The sequence below is a fragment of the Neofelis nebulosa genome, chromosome 11, assembly GCF_028018385.1.
Source record: "Neofelis nebulosa isolate mNeoNeb1 chromosome 11, mNeoNeb1.pri, whole genome shotgun sequence".
Lineage (NCBI taxonomy): Eukaryota > Metazoa > Chordata > Mammalia > Carnivora > Felidae > Neofelis > Neofelis nebulosa.
In genome coordinates, this window is record NC_080792.1 from 56703319 (window position 1) to 56719858 (window position 16540).

At 36.2% G+C, this 16540-nt stretch overlaps 1 protein-coding gene across 3 annotated transcripts in view; it reads right to left on the bottom strand.

Moving 5' to 3' along the window:
* Positions 1-16540, bottom strand: part of L3MBTL4 (L3MBTL histone methyl-lysine binding protein 4) — a 450611-nt gene that overhangs the window by 275881 nt on the left and 158190 nt on the right. For all 3 annotated transcript variants that reach the window (XM_058692660.1, XM_058692661.1, XM_058692662.1), the window contains exons 6-10: positions 10053-10157; positions 8627-8762; positions 6769-6860; positions 5413-5567; positions 4263-4339 (exon numbers count right to left, since the gene is read on the bottom strand). In XM_058692660.1, the coding sequence (XP_058548643.1) occupies positions 4263-4339; positions 5413-5567; positions 6769-6860; positions 8627-8762; positions 10053-10157 (565 nt within the window). The remainder of the gene's footprint in view (positions 1-4262; positions 4340-5412; positions 5568-6768; positions 6861-8626; positions 8763-10052; positions 10158-16540) is intronic.

Sequence of the window (16540 nt, forward strand, 5' to 3'; positions counted from 1 at the left end):
AATTCTACAATGGGTATACACCAAGGAGAAGTGAAGACACGTGTCCACACAGAAAACTGTACATGAATGCTTATAGTAGTACTAGTTAAAATAGCCAAAGGTACAAACCAAATGTCCAACAGATGAATGGACAGACAAATCATGGCGTGTGTACATACAATAGAATAGTATTCAATCGTAAAAAGGAATGAAATAGTGATACACGCTACAACTCGGATGAACACTGAAAACATTACACTAAGTACAAGAAGCCAAATACAAAGACGTATTATAGGATTCTTTTTTATATAATATGTATAATATATCAAGAATGGGCAAATTCACAGAAAGCAGAGTAGAGGTTACAAGGGGATGAGAGCAGGGAGTGGGGAGTATCTACTTAATAAGTACAGAACGTTTTTATTAAGTGATGGAAGTTTTGAAACTAGAGAGCTAGTGGTTGCATAACACTCTGAATATACTACCACTGAATTGTACACTTTATTCTTTTCAGTTTATTTATTTATTTTGAGAGAGAGCACAAGCTTGAGCAGGAGAAGGGCAGAGAGAGGGGGAGAGAAAGAATCTCAAGCAGGCTCCAGGTTGTCAGCATGGAGCCTGATGTGGGGCTTGAACCTACGAACCGTGAGATCATAACCTGAGCTGAAACCAAGAGTCAGATGCTTAACCAATGAGCCACCCAGATGCCCCTAAATTATACACTTTAAAATGGTTAATTGTGTGTCATGTAAATTTCACTTCAAATAAGAAAAAACAGAATACCTTGGAACAAATTTAATGAAGTATAAGACTTACAGACTGAAACCTACAAAATATCATTGAAAGAAAACTAAAGATCTATAGAAGTGGAAAGGTGTCCCAAGTTTATGGGTTGAAAATTTTAATATTTTCGAGATGGCTAATTCCTAAATTGATACAGATCAATCCCTATCAAAATTTGCATTGACTTTTTTTGGACAGAAATTGGCAAGCTAATTCTAAAATTCATAGGGGTATGTTTGCAAGTGACTCAGAACAGCCAAAACAATCTTGAGAAAGAAGAAAATAGATTAAAGGACTCACAATTCCTATTTTCAATACTTACTACAAAGTTACAGTAATCAAGATAGTCTGGTACTGGCCTAAGGGTAGACATATAAAGGAATGCAATAGAATTGAGAATCCAGAAATAAACTCATGTATCTATAGTCAACTGTTTTTTCAATAATTCTGCCAAGGCCAATCAATAGGAAAGTAGAGTCTTTAGTGACAAGTCTTTGTGACCAAAGATTAGGCAGTGCTTTCTTAGCAAAAGCACAACAAAGGAAAAAAAAAAAAAAACAGATAAATTGGACTTCATCAAAATTAAAAACTTCTGTGCTTTAAAAGAAGCCATCAAGAAAGTGAAAACAACTGCAGCATCTAATATCCAAAGAACACTTACAACTCAATAATAAAATGACAAATGACCCAATTTAAAAGTGGGCAAAAGATTTGGATGGATATTTTTTGAGCGAAGATACACAAATGGCCAATAACCACAGTAAAAGATGTTCAATATCATTAGTCATTATAGAAATGCAAATCCAAAGGACGAGATCTACCTTCTACCCACTAGGATGGCTGTAATCAAGAAGACAGTAACATACTGGTGAGGATGTGGAGGAAGTAGAATTCTCATTCGTTGCCAGTGGGAATGCACACTGTGTGGCCCCCTTTGGAAAACAGTTTGTCAATTCCTCAAACAGAGTTACCTTATGACCCAGCAATGCCATTCCTAGAATTATACCCAAAAGAAATTAAAACATATCACTCAAAAACTACCTAGAGGTAGGTTAACATGAAAGCTTATAGCAGCTTTATTCATAATAGTCATTAAGTGAAAACAAACCAAATGGCCAGCTAATGAATGCATGAACAAAATGTGGTATATCTACACACTAAAATATTATTTGTAAACAAAAGGAATGATGTACTGAGACATGCTACAACATGAACTCGGAAAACATTACACTAAATCAAAGAAGCTACGACACAAGCCACATACTCTATGATTCCACGGGTGGCCAAGTGTCTAGAACAGTCAAATCCATAGAGATAGGGAGTGGCGGTTGCCTAGGCCTGCGAGGGAGAAGAAAATGAGGATGACATTCTTTGGGAGGTGATAAAAATCTCTGGGTAATAGATAATGGTGATGGTTGTACCACCTTGTGAGTCTACTAAAAACCACTGAATTATACACTAAAAGGCAAAATTTATAATACGTGGATTATATCTCAGTAGGAAAAAGAAGTAGGTGAAGAATTTGCTACAGAGAAACAAAGGGTTGTATGAATTGGGGCTTAGAGGAGGGTAGTATTTTACTATACAAAAACACTCTGTAATGTGTAAAAGAAACACCAACAAGTATATAAGGTTTAGAGGTAGGTTAACTGAAAGATTCTAATTCAGACATTGTATAACAGGACAAAATCTCCTCAGAATTTTAAACCTAAGTCATAGGGAAGAAAATCTGACCCTAAAGCATAGACTATCACTAAATTCGTCTATGGGGACAACGCTTACTCAAATTTCAGAATGGTAATGGTATTTGTATATGCAATCAATTCCATGGGGAAAATGACAAACCTAGGTTGGTACTTTATTCACTTTATGAACTAAATAGTTTCTTACTCCCATCAAGCAGAACCTTCAAGCCTTGGCTTTATCTGGGGTATGGGAGCTTTGCCTCCTCAATTCTCAGTTCACGCTAATGATGGAAAGATTCTGGACAGGACAGGGGTGCCTGGGTGGCTCAGTCCGTTAAACATCTGACTTTGGCTCAGGCCATGATCTCACGGTCAGTGGGTTCAAGCCTCACGTCAGGCTCTGTGCTGACAGCTCAGAGGCTGGAGCCTGCTTCGGATTCTGTGTTTCCCTCTCTCTCTGCCCCTTTCCCGCTCGTTCTCTCCCTCTCCCTCTCCTTCTCCCTCTCCCTCCCTCTCTCTCTCAAAAACAAATAAACATCAAAAAATTTAAAACAAAGAAAGATTCTGGACATACAATTCTTAAAGTACTACACAGACTACTTCTCGACTGACACAGCACCAAGAGACGAGGTGATGAACTTAACCACAGTCTCTATCCATGAAGTCTAGTGAGAACAAGCTACAGGCAGCAGATTAGTGATTCCACTAAAGGAAATGGGAAACAGAGTGTGCTCTACCTCCAGACACACCAACTCAAACATGTTCTGAGATCTCGCAAACACTTCACCTCATCTTGAAGAACATTACTCTAAAGTTAACTTTAGCCAGTTTTACAGAAAAATAGGCCAAACAACTCTAAATCTGTCTGCGTATCAAAATCAGAATTTGGGAAGATGTTACACATTTTATAAAACTTTTCTAGCTAACTGGATAGTTTAAATAGGTTGTGTTTTTTAAAAATTTGGCTTGGTTTTGTTTGTTGATTAGTTTTTAGTTTTTGAGTTTTTTTCATGCCGTTTTGATGACAAATCCTTATTATTTTTCTGTATTAAGAAAAAAATATTAAAACACAGTAAAATTCTAGAATCATTCAAATAAAAACACTAAATATCTGCTCCATTCTAGAATGGCATGTTACATACTCTACATTTCTTCCTGCACATTTTTAATTGAAAGAAACTGTTTTCTCCTAGAATACTTATTGTGAAAATGCTAAGCTTATGCAGCCACTGTATCTAACTAATTTTCAAATTATAAAACAAAAATTTGATAAAGTCTCTAAATACTTAGTATTTCTGTAGTGAGAAAAAATACAAATAACTAGAAAAAATCCCTACTTTGGTGTTTAGCTGAACCATTAAGTTGGTGTGGTGAAGAGTTCTGGCAAGTCTGAAGACTCACGGCTAATTCTCACTCCTTAGATTTCGCCATTTGTCATTTAACCCCAAAGTCAAGTGTATTTAATAATCTTATGTCTCAATTAGTGAATTAACATAAGTTATAAGATAAAGTATGTAGGCGGAAATAGCTAGTTCAAAATACGGATCTGCAGCAATGGTACTCATTTCATTGGGTAAAACTTTTTAGCAACCTTTTTTTAAATGGCCACCTAATACATCTTTATAAACAGAGTCCATTTTCATTATGGGAAAGACAAGCAGATTTCAGACATGTGGGTTACTTAGTCAATAGAATCTTGCACAGTATTTTTATCACACACTTCGTGTTGAAATGTGGTTTGCATACACAAAAATAAAAACAGGCATTGCCACTCACACAGAGATGCTTCAAAGAAAACCAAGCCAGTCCACTCACCTTGGGGTGCTATCAGAGTTCTTCCATTCTCCTGACACCAACCAACTGGCTGGACATAAGGGCTATTTACATCACACCTGCAAAACAGGATTCTATTTCAGAGCCTATATGACGCCGTGCCAGAGAAAGAATCCAAGAGTAATGACCATTCATTACTCCATGGAAGATAGAACTACATAACTAAAATATTTTGTAGCTAAATAGAATCAGAAGTAATTTTTAGCACTGTATTTTATAAGCTAAGTGACCAAACCTCTCTTGAAATATAAAAGTATTTTCAAAAAGTGTTTGACTAGAACCCGAACTGCCAGTGATATCCCCAAGGAGTGCACATTTTAAGAAGCTTCCTCCACCACTTCTTGCTAGCAGCAAGGAAAAATATTAATAGGCCGGCCCAAAGTTTAATAAGACAGACCAATCAGACTCCATATGCCTACCATTTCCTCCCTCTCCGTTTCAAGGAACCCAGACCATTCTACCTAAGACACATAGAACAATTAATCAAGTTCTACTTCTTATCTTAGTTCAAAGAAGAAAAACAGGTCCCCTTCATGCACATGAAGAACCACAGCCTCAGGCAGAGACGTGTTGGTTATTCAGGATATACTGTGAAGAAACGCTACAAAAATTATTTTTGCCATTCCCTCTTCTATATTTCAGGTTTTTACCCAGAAAACCCTTTTAACTCATGCAATGTTAGTTTAATGGTATCGTAGCATACATTTTCTCTGCTCCCCACAGGCTTTCAAATAATTCACTCCTCCGTTCTCCCTGGGAATCTTCCCTTTAAAAAATATGACAGGCTGAGTTCAACATTTTTCAGGAAAAAAAAAAAAATACTGCAAGTTCTTAACTTCCTCTTCATAGAAATACTTCCCTCACAAACTAGACACACTATAGTGAAGGGCCCTGAACTGGTCATATTATTTCAGATGAAGCCTCATTAGGTAACCTCTCATAGAATGGAGAAGTTTCTCGGGTTCTTTAATTCGACAATTCATGTGGAAGAGAAGGTAGTGAGAAGTTGGTCACTAAATTCCTGATGTTCATTACTCTAAGAACAGAAAGAATGGTGACAGGACTGGAATGAAATTAAATTCTTAACACCAAACACGAACACACGAAAATAAAACGCACGTTGGTGTCTCACCAGTAATCGTAACTATCATCCCAATTGTCAAAATGCACTAGTAAGCGATCTTCAACAATATCTGCTATGGTTGCCACACACACCAAGGAAGGGTTCTTCCTGTCGACGGCCTCCAGCTTCATTCCAACCTGAAATTCTTTAGGCATTGGCCCATTCTAACACAGCACCAGACGGAAGAGGCACAAAGAGAAACAGGACACCAAAGAGGACTGAGCCACTGTCAAAACTTCTATGTTTAGCATCAGAACAGTCTAAGGGGTATCAACACTTACCCTCCGGAATGAAACCAGCAAATGCTAGTAATAATATTGCAGTAAACTGTTAACGAAGTTAACCTTCATAACAAAAGCCCAGGTAACCAGCTTTTACATTTGCATGCAGGAAACTTTTATTTCCCTCCTCATTATCATCTTCCCTTTTCAGTTCTTAGAAGAAATGGTATTAATTTTAAAATATGATGTTTACTGAATGCAGGAGTGTCAAATAATTTTCTCTGCTCCTTGTAGGCTTTTGAATAGTTTCCAAACATCAGAATTTGGAGTAGTAAAGACAGGCTCTTTAGCACCAAAATTATCATTTACTTTGATGAGATGTGAAAATAGTGGCTTTCTCAATATTTAAGAAATACATGCATTATTCCGCAAATAAACTTAAAAATAATCCAAACGCGTTTTTTGTAGCATCTGTACATATTTTTTCATATTAAAAAACCAGTAAGGGCTATGATTTATCATAACATTACAATAATAAAACTCCACTTCTTGTAGGGTGTAATTAGCCAGTCCTGGGACTTAGAGAGTATACATACAATATATTGGGACAAGAAGAGTTGTTTCTGTCTCTTCACTATCTATTCTGCACCCTTACTCTCATTCTCTCCTGAAGAGCTGGTAGGTTGCTGGGGACACAGGGCATAAGGAGTATGCTCTACCCGAATCTTCATATGCCCCTTGAATCTGTATGAAATGTCACCCTCTTTCTTGTTACACATAAATCCAACTAAGCTGGGTTTATTCAAAGTCCACCTGTGATAACTACCAGTCTCAAAACACTAAAGGTAAGTTGAAACAAGTAACTCATTGGAAGCAAAAAGAAAAAACATTTCTAAAAGGCATTTTAAATTTTAGCAGGATTTAAATATAAAATCTTCAACTCTCTGCCTCTGACTAAAGCATTTAATTGTAAATTTAAAGGAGGAAAAAAGATATGACCATAGGAAATTGACAAATTAAGTGAGAAAAGTCATAGGAAGCTAAGGATTCTGAAAAGATTAAAATACAACAGAATATATAGTGGATTTTAAGACATTTAAGCTCAAGTGGAAATCTGATTTATACTGAGGAAGAAAATACTTACAGAACTCCGGTTTCTGAATAATTTCTTGGGAGCATTTTGCAATTTGCAGGCCTTCAAGTAATCCATCCAAACAAATTTATCTTTTCTATAACCTAAAAAAAATATGGATTGCTCAAAATACCCACAGGATGTAACCATGTGCATATTAAATATATTAGCCTTCTCTAGTCTTCTGTCATAAATTCAATGTCCTTTAGCAGACCACAAAAGACTTAAATTAAAATCCCTAAATTGTTTCAATGTGTTTTAACGTATGAAATTCAAAACTGTTGTGACTTCCCATCAGGCGTGCCACTCCCTACAAATTTTTTAAACTCATTAAGATACGGAACTGGTACCCTGGTAGCCTGATGGGAGTCTCATCTCTTAGTAAGGCTTTCCAACATGGAAAAAGGGAAGAGACAAAGTTCCTGAGTTGGTCATCACCCTGAAGAAGTCATCTCACTGAGAATGTCAGAGATCCTACTGATGCAACAATCCAGGGAGCCAGCCCTTGGGGAAATTACAGAAACCCCTTCACAATCCAAAGACCGTCTGGCAGCCCCAGATTTCTGCCGTTTATCTTTATGGGGTTTCCATTTTTTACTTTTCCTCCTCTCCATGTGCCTTAAAGTGGCTCACACAGTGCTTGCCCAGATAAGAGGGGCTCAATAAATATTTTCTGATTAAGTGTTACACAGAATAGAAGTCAAACTCCTTGCATAGTCTCCAAGGCCAGGGTTAGATCCCTAACTCCATCTCCTACCTCTTGCCTTTGTTTTCTCTGCTCCAGCCACATTCATCGCCTCGAAATTTCTCAATGTGGCCAGAGGCTCCAGCCCCAGGGTGTTTACTCTTGCTTTTCTCTCTGACAGGCTTCTTAGCCAAGGAGCCTCACTGGTTTCCCTCATTTCATCCACCTGTGTATGGGAAGTGATGTTCTCACGCCCTTCCTCAGCAAGCTCTCCGTCCCCTAACCCAGTCACTGCTTGACACTATAGCTTATCTTTATTACTGCTCTCCCCTCTGGAATGAAAGCCTCATGAAGACGCAGATGGTTTACTGTCCCCAGTGCCTGCACACAGCAAGGGCTCCATAAATACCTACTGAATGAATGAGCCTGTGACCAGCTTTCATGAAATCCAGCAATCTTAGGGATTCTGCCATTAGTCTGAGGGACGGATCCCCCAAGGATACTCTGAGTTGGTTACGGAGAATGAAATGACTATATACTGACTCCAGAAGAGCCACGGCCATCAAATACTCTAACATCCAAGCAGGAGACTGTATACAGAAATCTGCTGTGCAAGGAAATGGGCCCACAGGCATCTCAACTGATTAAATCCTCATCTCACCAGCACACAGCAAATAAAAAAGGCATCAGTCACATCTACCAGCACCAGGTCCTCTAGCACATAACAAAAGACAAAGATGAGATTTTCAATTCCCAAAAAAAGAAAGCAGATTGTGAAACTGTCTTCTCTTTCATAGTTCCCTGTTTTCCAAGATTTGTTTGAAACAGATGACATACAGTGAATCAAATTTCCTCCCTGTATGACATCAGTGACTAAGTGAAATATTTCCTTTCAATCGTGATGAAAAATAAGTTTCTTCATTCCTTATAAGGTTTTAATAAACTTTATGTAACTCAAAAGATTTAATTTCTGCCTTAGGTACCTTATCAGAATATTTGACCTTAGTAATCAATGGTGTTTTTCTTTTAAAGACATTTATTCATTTATAAAAATGGTGTCCTTGTAGTCTTACTGCTTTTTGTGGGTTAAACTTTCATTTTGAAAATCAATTCACACCAGGCTCTCGTTAGTGTTTCATAAAATGTTGTTAAAATAAAACAAACTCTCTTTCCAACCTGGCTTACCCTTAGGGATGTGCAATTCATGTTTGGTCTTTTCACACCACCCTACTGGATGAATGTCAGGGGAACCAGCATTGGTCCAAAAATCGTAGCAGCTTAAATAACCATCAAAATGAAGTCTTAGGCGGTAACCACACACCTGTAAAATGGAATGTTTACAATCCTTCATTAAGTGTCACACATTTGAAGGGTACACAAAATTAACAAAATTGTCATATATTCTGTCAGTGCCATCAACATATTTGAACAAATCCTTCCATACAAATGTGTTTGTGTTAAAAAAACAAATTTAGAGGGGCGCCTGATTGGCTCAGTAGTTTGAGCATCCGACTTTGGCTCAGATCATGATCTCGCGGTTCATGGGTTTGAGCCCTGCGTTGGGCTCTGTGCTGACACCTTGGAGCCTGGAGCCTGTTTCAGATTCTTTCTCCCTCTCTCTCTGCCCCTCCCCCACTCTGTCTCTAGCTCTCTGTCTCTCTCTCAAAAATAAAATAAACATTAAAAAAAATTAAAAAAAAATTTAAAGAGGACATCTGAATAAAGCAAAATGCTGACAGACACTATCTTTAAGTATCTAGAATTTTTTCTATAAAAAAATATCCTTTTACTCATTCTAGAAATCTGAGGTCAATTTACATCTCCATCAATCAAAAAGTTTATTTGTTAATTCAATACCTGTTAAATATTGCTTTCAGAAACCCCACCTCCTGCTGTCTAGCTTGGATTCATATCCCAAGACAGTGTAAGCTAAAGTACAGAGCAAAACCAAAATGGACATGGCCTCATTTCAACTCTAACATATAGATCTAGCATACCTAATAAAGGAAATAATAAAACAATGTGGAATGCATCCTTAAGAGATGCTATACAAATTTTAATAGCTATAATCAATCAGTAAATTAAGTGAATAGTGTTTTTTATGTGGTTATTAAAAATGCAGAGTTTTCATCATTTTAATAATATAAAACATTTAGTAAATATTACATCTTATAAGCCATTTACTTTCATCAATGGCTCTTCATTCTATATAATTTTCATAAAATGCTTGCATTTATATAAATATATAATTCATGTGCATAGGCATTTTTCATATACATTTCTCATTAGTTCAGCTAAAACTTAAATAATTATGTTTCTTTTAACAGACAAAAGTAACACTGTGGGATTCACTGATTTTCATCAACCTCAGATGAAAACTTTACCAATGGAAACAAGGGTAACTGCTGGTGATAAAGGACTTATTAAAAGATTAATCTTCAGAGAAGGAAAAAAAATTCATTAAGAAATGTATTTCACCCATCACTGACTAAAATTAATCCATAACGTACTGGAACTTGTTTATAACAGAAGGCACTCAAATTCATTATTCTCTAGAAAATTCTCTTCTGTCACTGTCCACTCAGCCCAAGACAGTAACACCATCTCTTACCTCAGCTACAGACAGTACACAGAATACAGATGGATGTCGGGGGTCAATGCCTTCTAATCTCATTCCAACCTGAAAACCATTTTCGTGCTCCGGAAAGGATTGGTCCTATGAAATTTCATGATATAACATTAGCTACTGAAATATCTTCACAATTTGATATTAAAATACTTGGTGTGGCTATGCATACAATCAAGGACTTACTGTACTAGTTTGAAATCCCAGTGATATATATAGTTAAAGATAGATTCTAAAGATAGAAGGTTGCTTTTCTATATTTGGCCCACAAAAAGTGTTTGATCATTTGATCATTATGAAACAGTTCATATGACAAACTACATGGCCTATGAACTCCCCACTTATCCCTTTTGCCCGTTTTTCCTTAGTGATTTTAAGGAATTCTTGCCACACTCTGGAAACAATCCTTTGTTGATTATAATGATTACCTATTCCCAGTCTATGACTTGGCTCTTTGTTTTCTTTATGGTAACTTTGTTGTAGAGAATTTTTTTTAATTTTAATGTAGTAAAATATACCAATTATTCCCTGTACGGTGTGCACATCTAATCTATGAAATCCCTCACAACCCTGAAGTTACATGGACATTCTTCTGGTGTTCTTTTAAAACTTCTGTTCTTAATATTCAAATCTACAACACAACTGGAATTAATTTTGTTCTATGGTGTGAGGTAGGATCTATTTTTTCATATGGAAAATAGAGTATTCGGCAAAATTTTTGGTATAGTCTCCAGTTTTCATTATTCAGCAAAGTTATCACCATTATATCATGTTTCTACATATTTGTAGGTCTATTTATGGCCTTCCTATTCTGTTCATTGGTGTATTTGCCTATATCACATTGTCTCACTTGCTTATAATGACTGTCCAGAGAGCAATCTTTATCATATTGGGTTTTCTAATTCAGGAGCTTGCTCCCTCTCCATTTGATCTAATCACTTTTGTTTGTCCAAGATGTTTTTACAATTTTCAAACAGACTTCACATGTTATTAAAATTTTCAAACAGGCTTCAAAAATGCTTTCTTACATCTATTTCTGTATACCTTTCAATGTTTATTGTTACTGTGAATGGAATCTATTTTGTAATAGACTTTAATGTATTCCCATTCATATTATTTTCTTTAATACTAGCCTTGTTTCCCACAGCCTTGCTAAATTATTATTACTTTTGAGCAGTTTTGAGCAGATTCAGCATTACTAGTCAATTTATTCTTAATTGCCGATAAACTATAAGTATGCTAATAGAAAGTAATGATTGAAATCTAGTAGTTCTATTAGATCAAGAGCTGATTTTTAATCACTAATTTTATTACTGTTTATTACTAGTTACATATTAGTGTTTATTTTTAGGGTGAAATTTATTCTTTTGGAAAAAATATTTTCATGTGGATATAATGTCAAACTTACAAGTTGCAAGAACAAAATAATACAGAGAACATGCATAGCCTTTGCCTAGACCCAGTTATTCTTAACAATAGTAGAGGACCTCATTTGTTTTATCATTTCTCTTTGTTCCCTCTCTCATACATCTGTGTACACAGATATAGATATACACAGATACATACACATGTACTTATGATTTTTTCTAAATCATTCAAGAGCCCTTTACCCTTAAGTACTAAATGATTTTCCCAAAGAGCAGGTAGTGTACATTCCCCAAGAACAGGAACATTCTCTTACATAACAACAGTTCAGTTATCAACTTCTGTAAATTTAACATTTATATACTGTTAACTAATCTTCCATTCATATTCCAATGTTTCCAACTTATCCAACAATGCACTTTGTAACATTGTCCCCCTACAGAACAGGATTCAGTCTAGGGTCAGATATTAAATTTAGTTGATATGTCTTTTTACTCTCCCTTAATCTGGAACATTTTTCATACTATTTATCTTTTATAACATTGACATTTTTAAAGAACATAGTCTTTACCCTCCAACATTCTGTTAAATAGAAAGTTTCTCATTCTGGATGTGTCGGATGTTTCCTCATGATTACATTCGGGTTATGCATTTTCTGCCAGTATACTATATGGGTGATGATGTGTCCTCAGGAGATCACATCTGGAGCCACATGATGATATCCATGACTCCTCTTTCTGGTGATGTTAATTTTGATCACAAAATTACAGTGTTGTCAAAATTCCTTCATTATACAGTCACATAGAAAACACACATTCACATACATAATAAACATTTACACATATATGTACATATATGCATACTTATGTATATTTTATAAACGTCAAGTTCAGACAGATAAGTCTAATTCCAATCCATCCCTAATGGGCTTATTCTGCCTTTTTCCATCCACTTTTGTCTTTTTCCTCCAACAAGGTCCACACATGTATTCATATACTGAATTCTATAGTGTATCTGTTATAGTTTCAGGACTATATCATCTACATTCCTATAATAAACATATCTACAGAAAAATTTCAAGATTTGCTTGCAATTCTCCCTCCCTGCTCTGCCATCCAAGAATGGGGTATATAGTTAAAAACTGTGTTCATATACTACTTGGATTCATGTTTTTCTCTGCCTTTAGTGCAGTTATGGTATTCACTTGAAATATGGTCGAGTTCGTTGATTTAAATGTGCTTTCGGTTCTTAATAATTTATTTTTATCTCTTAATATGTAGAATGTTAACATGCTTCCAAAAGTTAAAGCTATACAAAAAAAGTTCTCAAAGAAGTGCCTCTCCCTCCCACATCCTATCCGCCACACTCCACCTCTTATAGGTAACCAACCTCACTGTTTTTTGGCCTGTCCTTCCTGGATTTCATTTTGTAAAAGTAAACACTTATGTTTATGTTTTGTCTTATTTTTCCCTTCCTTCTGACACAAAAGGTAGCATACTATACATACTATTTTGCACGTGTCTTTTTTCACTTCCTAATGTCCCCTGGAGATCACCCCATGTCAGGTCACAGTGACGTCCACATTCTTTTTCACAGCTGTGTGAAATATTTCACATACACTGTGTGTATGTATCATAGTTTACTCCACTATCCTCTACAGCTGGGTGAATGCCTTTTTTATATGAACATGAAATTGTTTTCATAGCTTTATAAATTGGCTTGTAAAATGTCGTTAAGAACATTCACAGATCATTTTAGAAGCTTCCAAGGAGAAACTTAAAGGATGACAAAACCCAAAACGAAATGGCAAGAATGAATGATTTCTCAAGAATATTTTATTTCTGCAAAAATAAATGTCATGTGTGTGTTTAATTCCCCCAGCCTTCTTCTCACATCTACTCTGTTTTCCCGCAGATTGTATGTAACAGGTTTTGTGTGACTGCCTCCTGTTCGCTGCTTTGAAATTTTCTTGGTTAACTTCAAAGGCACTGCACACACATACATGTGTGTACACACAACACTGATAAGAAAGCGAAGGGGAAGGCGAGACACGGGGAGTATACTAATAATGCTGAAAGGAAATTTAAGAAGCTGTTAAAAACTGGGAGAACATTTTTCATGTTTTAACAAAACTTCAAATACAAAACTGGAGACGGGGAGGAACCAGTATTCTATGGAATGGACTATACTTTCTTTTCACATGTGAATGACAAATTCAAGATACTGACAATAATTCACAGCCAGGAGTTAGGATGATCAACATTACTCTTGTTAGCTTTTTCAGAGGTTTTTTTGAGTGAAATTTGGGAGCTTTAGATAACATTGTAAGGGACGCTGCATGGCTAAAATGACTACAGCATTCTTTGGAGGGTTTCAAATAAAAAACCAAACATTCATTTTAACAATCTGAAAGGCAGCATTTAGTGAGAAATAGCATTGTCTTTCATCAATCTCTTTTGTTTAATGGTTTATTCATAGCACATTTAATTTTTTTATTCTCTAAATATCATATATTTTATGAACATAACTGATAGCCATGTTGTAAAGTTATATTTTATGATGACAAAAGGGAGCTGGAATCACACATAGAGCAAACAATAGTCTGTTAAACTCAGTCATGAAAAATCGTAAGGTCTGTGGACCTGAAAAAAACTTTTAGAGATAAATAAACTCAAACCCAGAGAGGTTAAGAGACATTCTCAAGGTCACACAACCTGCTTAGCAGCAGATTGTAACTAAGGACCCAAATCTTCTGCTAACTCTTTGCTCCACAGCTGCGGACAGATGTGGAAATGGAACAAGAGACACAAAACCTGGTGGAGGCCTCAAGGGCATTTCCAAGGGTGCACCGTGCACTCTGGGGTACAGAAGTTAAGTTGTTTTGTTTTGTCATTTTATTTTTCCAGACAATTGCAAAATAATGAATTTTGTCACTGATGATAGACAAGAAGAATTACTCACAGTTCTATACCACATAGCAAGAACAGGTACAAATTATACACTTTTTATTTAAAAGTAAGATGAGTCAGAGCATTAGGAAAAACAAAAACAAAATACCATGCCCAGAGCAAAGCAGACAGGCTAATAGCAAAACCCCATTATGAAGTTTGATGCATAAGGCACTCTTCATCACATGTGTGTGCCAGTAGATCTCTGTTCCCAAGTCATAAATGTATGGCATAAGCAGCTCTTGGGCACTTGGTGGGTATGCGTGAGAAATTCTGGACATTTTCCTCTGTTTATCACTGAGACGCTCATTACAAGAGAGATTATGCTCATAATGATTATTTTTGACCCACTCTACAGACTGCAGCAGGTTGGTGGCCATCAGCACCAGCAGACCATTAGCTGGATATATGTTACAGAACAGTGTCGATTATCTAAGTGGAAGATTCTACCTAAATGCCCACAGGCATTCTATTTTATTCACAGGCAAGAGTTGGAAATCAGTGGTATTTCCCTGATCTCAGTTCAGTGCCAAAAGAATTGGGAGAAATTAGGCATGTAAGGGAATCATAGCCACTGAAGCACACACTTTTAGCATGCCATGCAAAGGCCTGGTCCAGGACCACAGGCTGCTGGTTTCCAATCCTTCACATGATGGTTGTCAAAAGGAAAGATGTTTGTATGGATTTTATATGCAGATGATGTATCAAGATTTCTTATAACAACAAATACCACTGCCTATGAATCTAGTGGTCTTCTTCTTCGATGGTTTATCTCAGCAACATCTTCAAAATCTCAAACTATCTCAATGTGTATCTCCTAGGCTGAAATGTCACGATTTTAAATGCAACAGGTAAGATAGCAAGAAGTCTTATGCAGGCAAACTGTGATATAAACAACTTGACCACAGAGAATTTAACTCTTGGTCAACACTTGATGATTTTTTTTTACTGAATGGGGAAACAATCAGTCATGTAATTGGTAGCATAAAAAATCATTCAAATACCGCAGAAGGGAACATGAAGAAACATTCTCCTAAGACAAATACAATGAAAGAGAAGTTACGAGAAGTAGAGAGAATCAACCTGCCAGGTTTTGAGGGTGATATTCTTGTTAACTTAACATTTGATAAAACAAAAGGAGTCCAAATTTACAGTTGATCGAAATATCCAGGACAATACAGGTCTATCTGAAGGACCACCAAACACTTGCTATCATAGCCAACAACTTATAATAGGTACAATTATCTCACTAAACAAACTGAGGAATAAGGAACAAGAAGGGATGTGTATAGAGCTTGAACTGTCCTTTATCAGGCCATGTACAGATGGCTTTCATACAACAAGTACTTACGTAGCACTTAACTCTGGGCCAGATCCTGTTCTAAGCACTTTATAAATACCAATTCATTAAATCATCATAAAAACCATATGAAATAGGCATTATGTACATTTTACTGATAATGAAACTGGGGCACAAGAGGTTATGTAATGTGCCTCCTGAGACCACAATGTGTGTCTGGCTTTAGTGTATGAGTGAGTAATCAGTATACTAGATCAACATCATCACACTCACTAAAGACTTCAACAATTCTTAAACTTTTATTTTATAATTAAAATGCAGAATGAGTTTTCAAAATCTCTAAAATGTGTGGTCTGAATATGTACTATACGACAATTAAATGATCCGCAAATGCCATTTGAGAACTTAATACGGACTAAAGATGGCACTTTAAGTCAGGGGAGTAAACGGAACTATCATTAGGACACGTGAGTATCCATCTGGGAAGACTAACTCAATTATAAGCCTACCACAGCAATGTATGCAAAACTACCTTTAGAGGGAGAGAAAACAGACACAATACAATGGAATACAATGCCGCTATTAAAAAAGACCTGAATTTGCTGAGGTGTCATGATAGCCATGACATACTGATACATATAAAGCAAGCATCAGATGAGTAGAACACAACTATTTATATAAGCATTATTCACATATCTGCATAACTACATAATACAGACCTGGAAGTATATACATGAAATCATTTTGAGTGGCTCACCTAGAAAGGGAAGCCAGCAGAGAGAAAGCCTTTTTACACTCTTCTGTCTTATTAGAATTTTTAAATGGCATTATAATTAGTTTTAAAAAATCAGTGTGCGGCC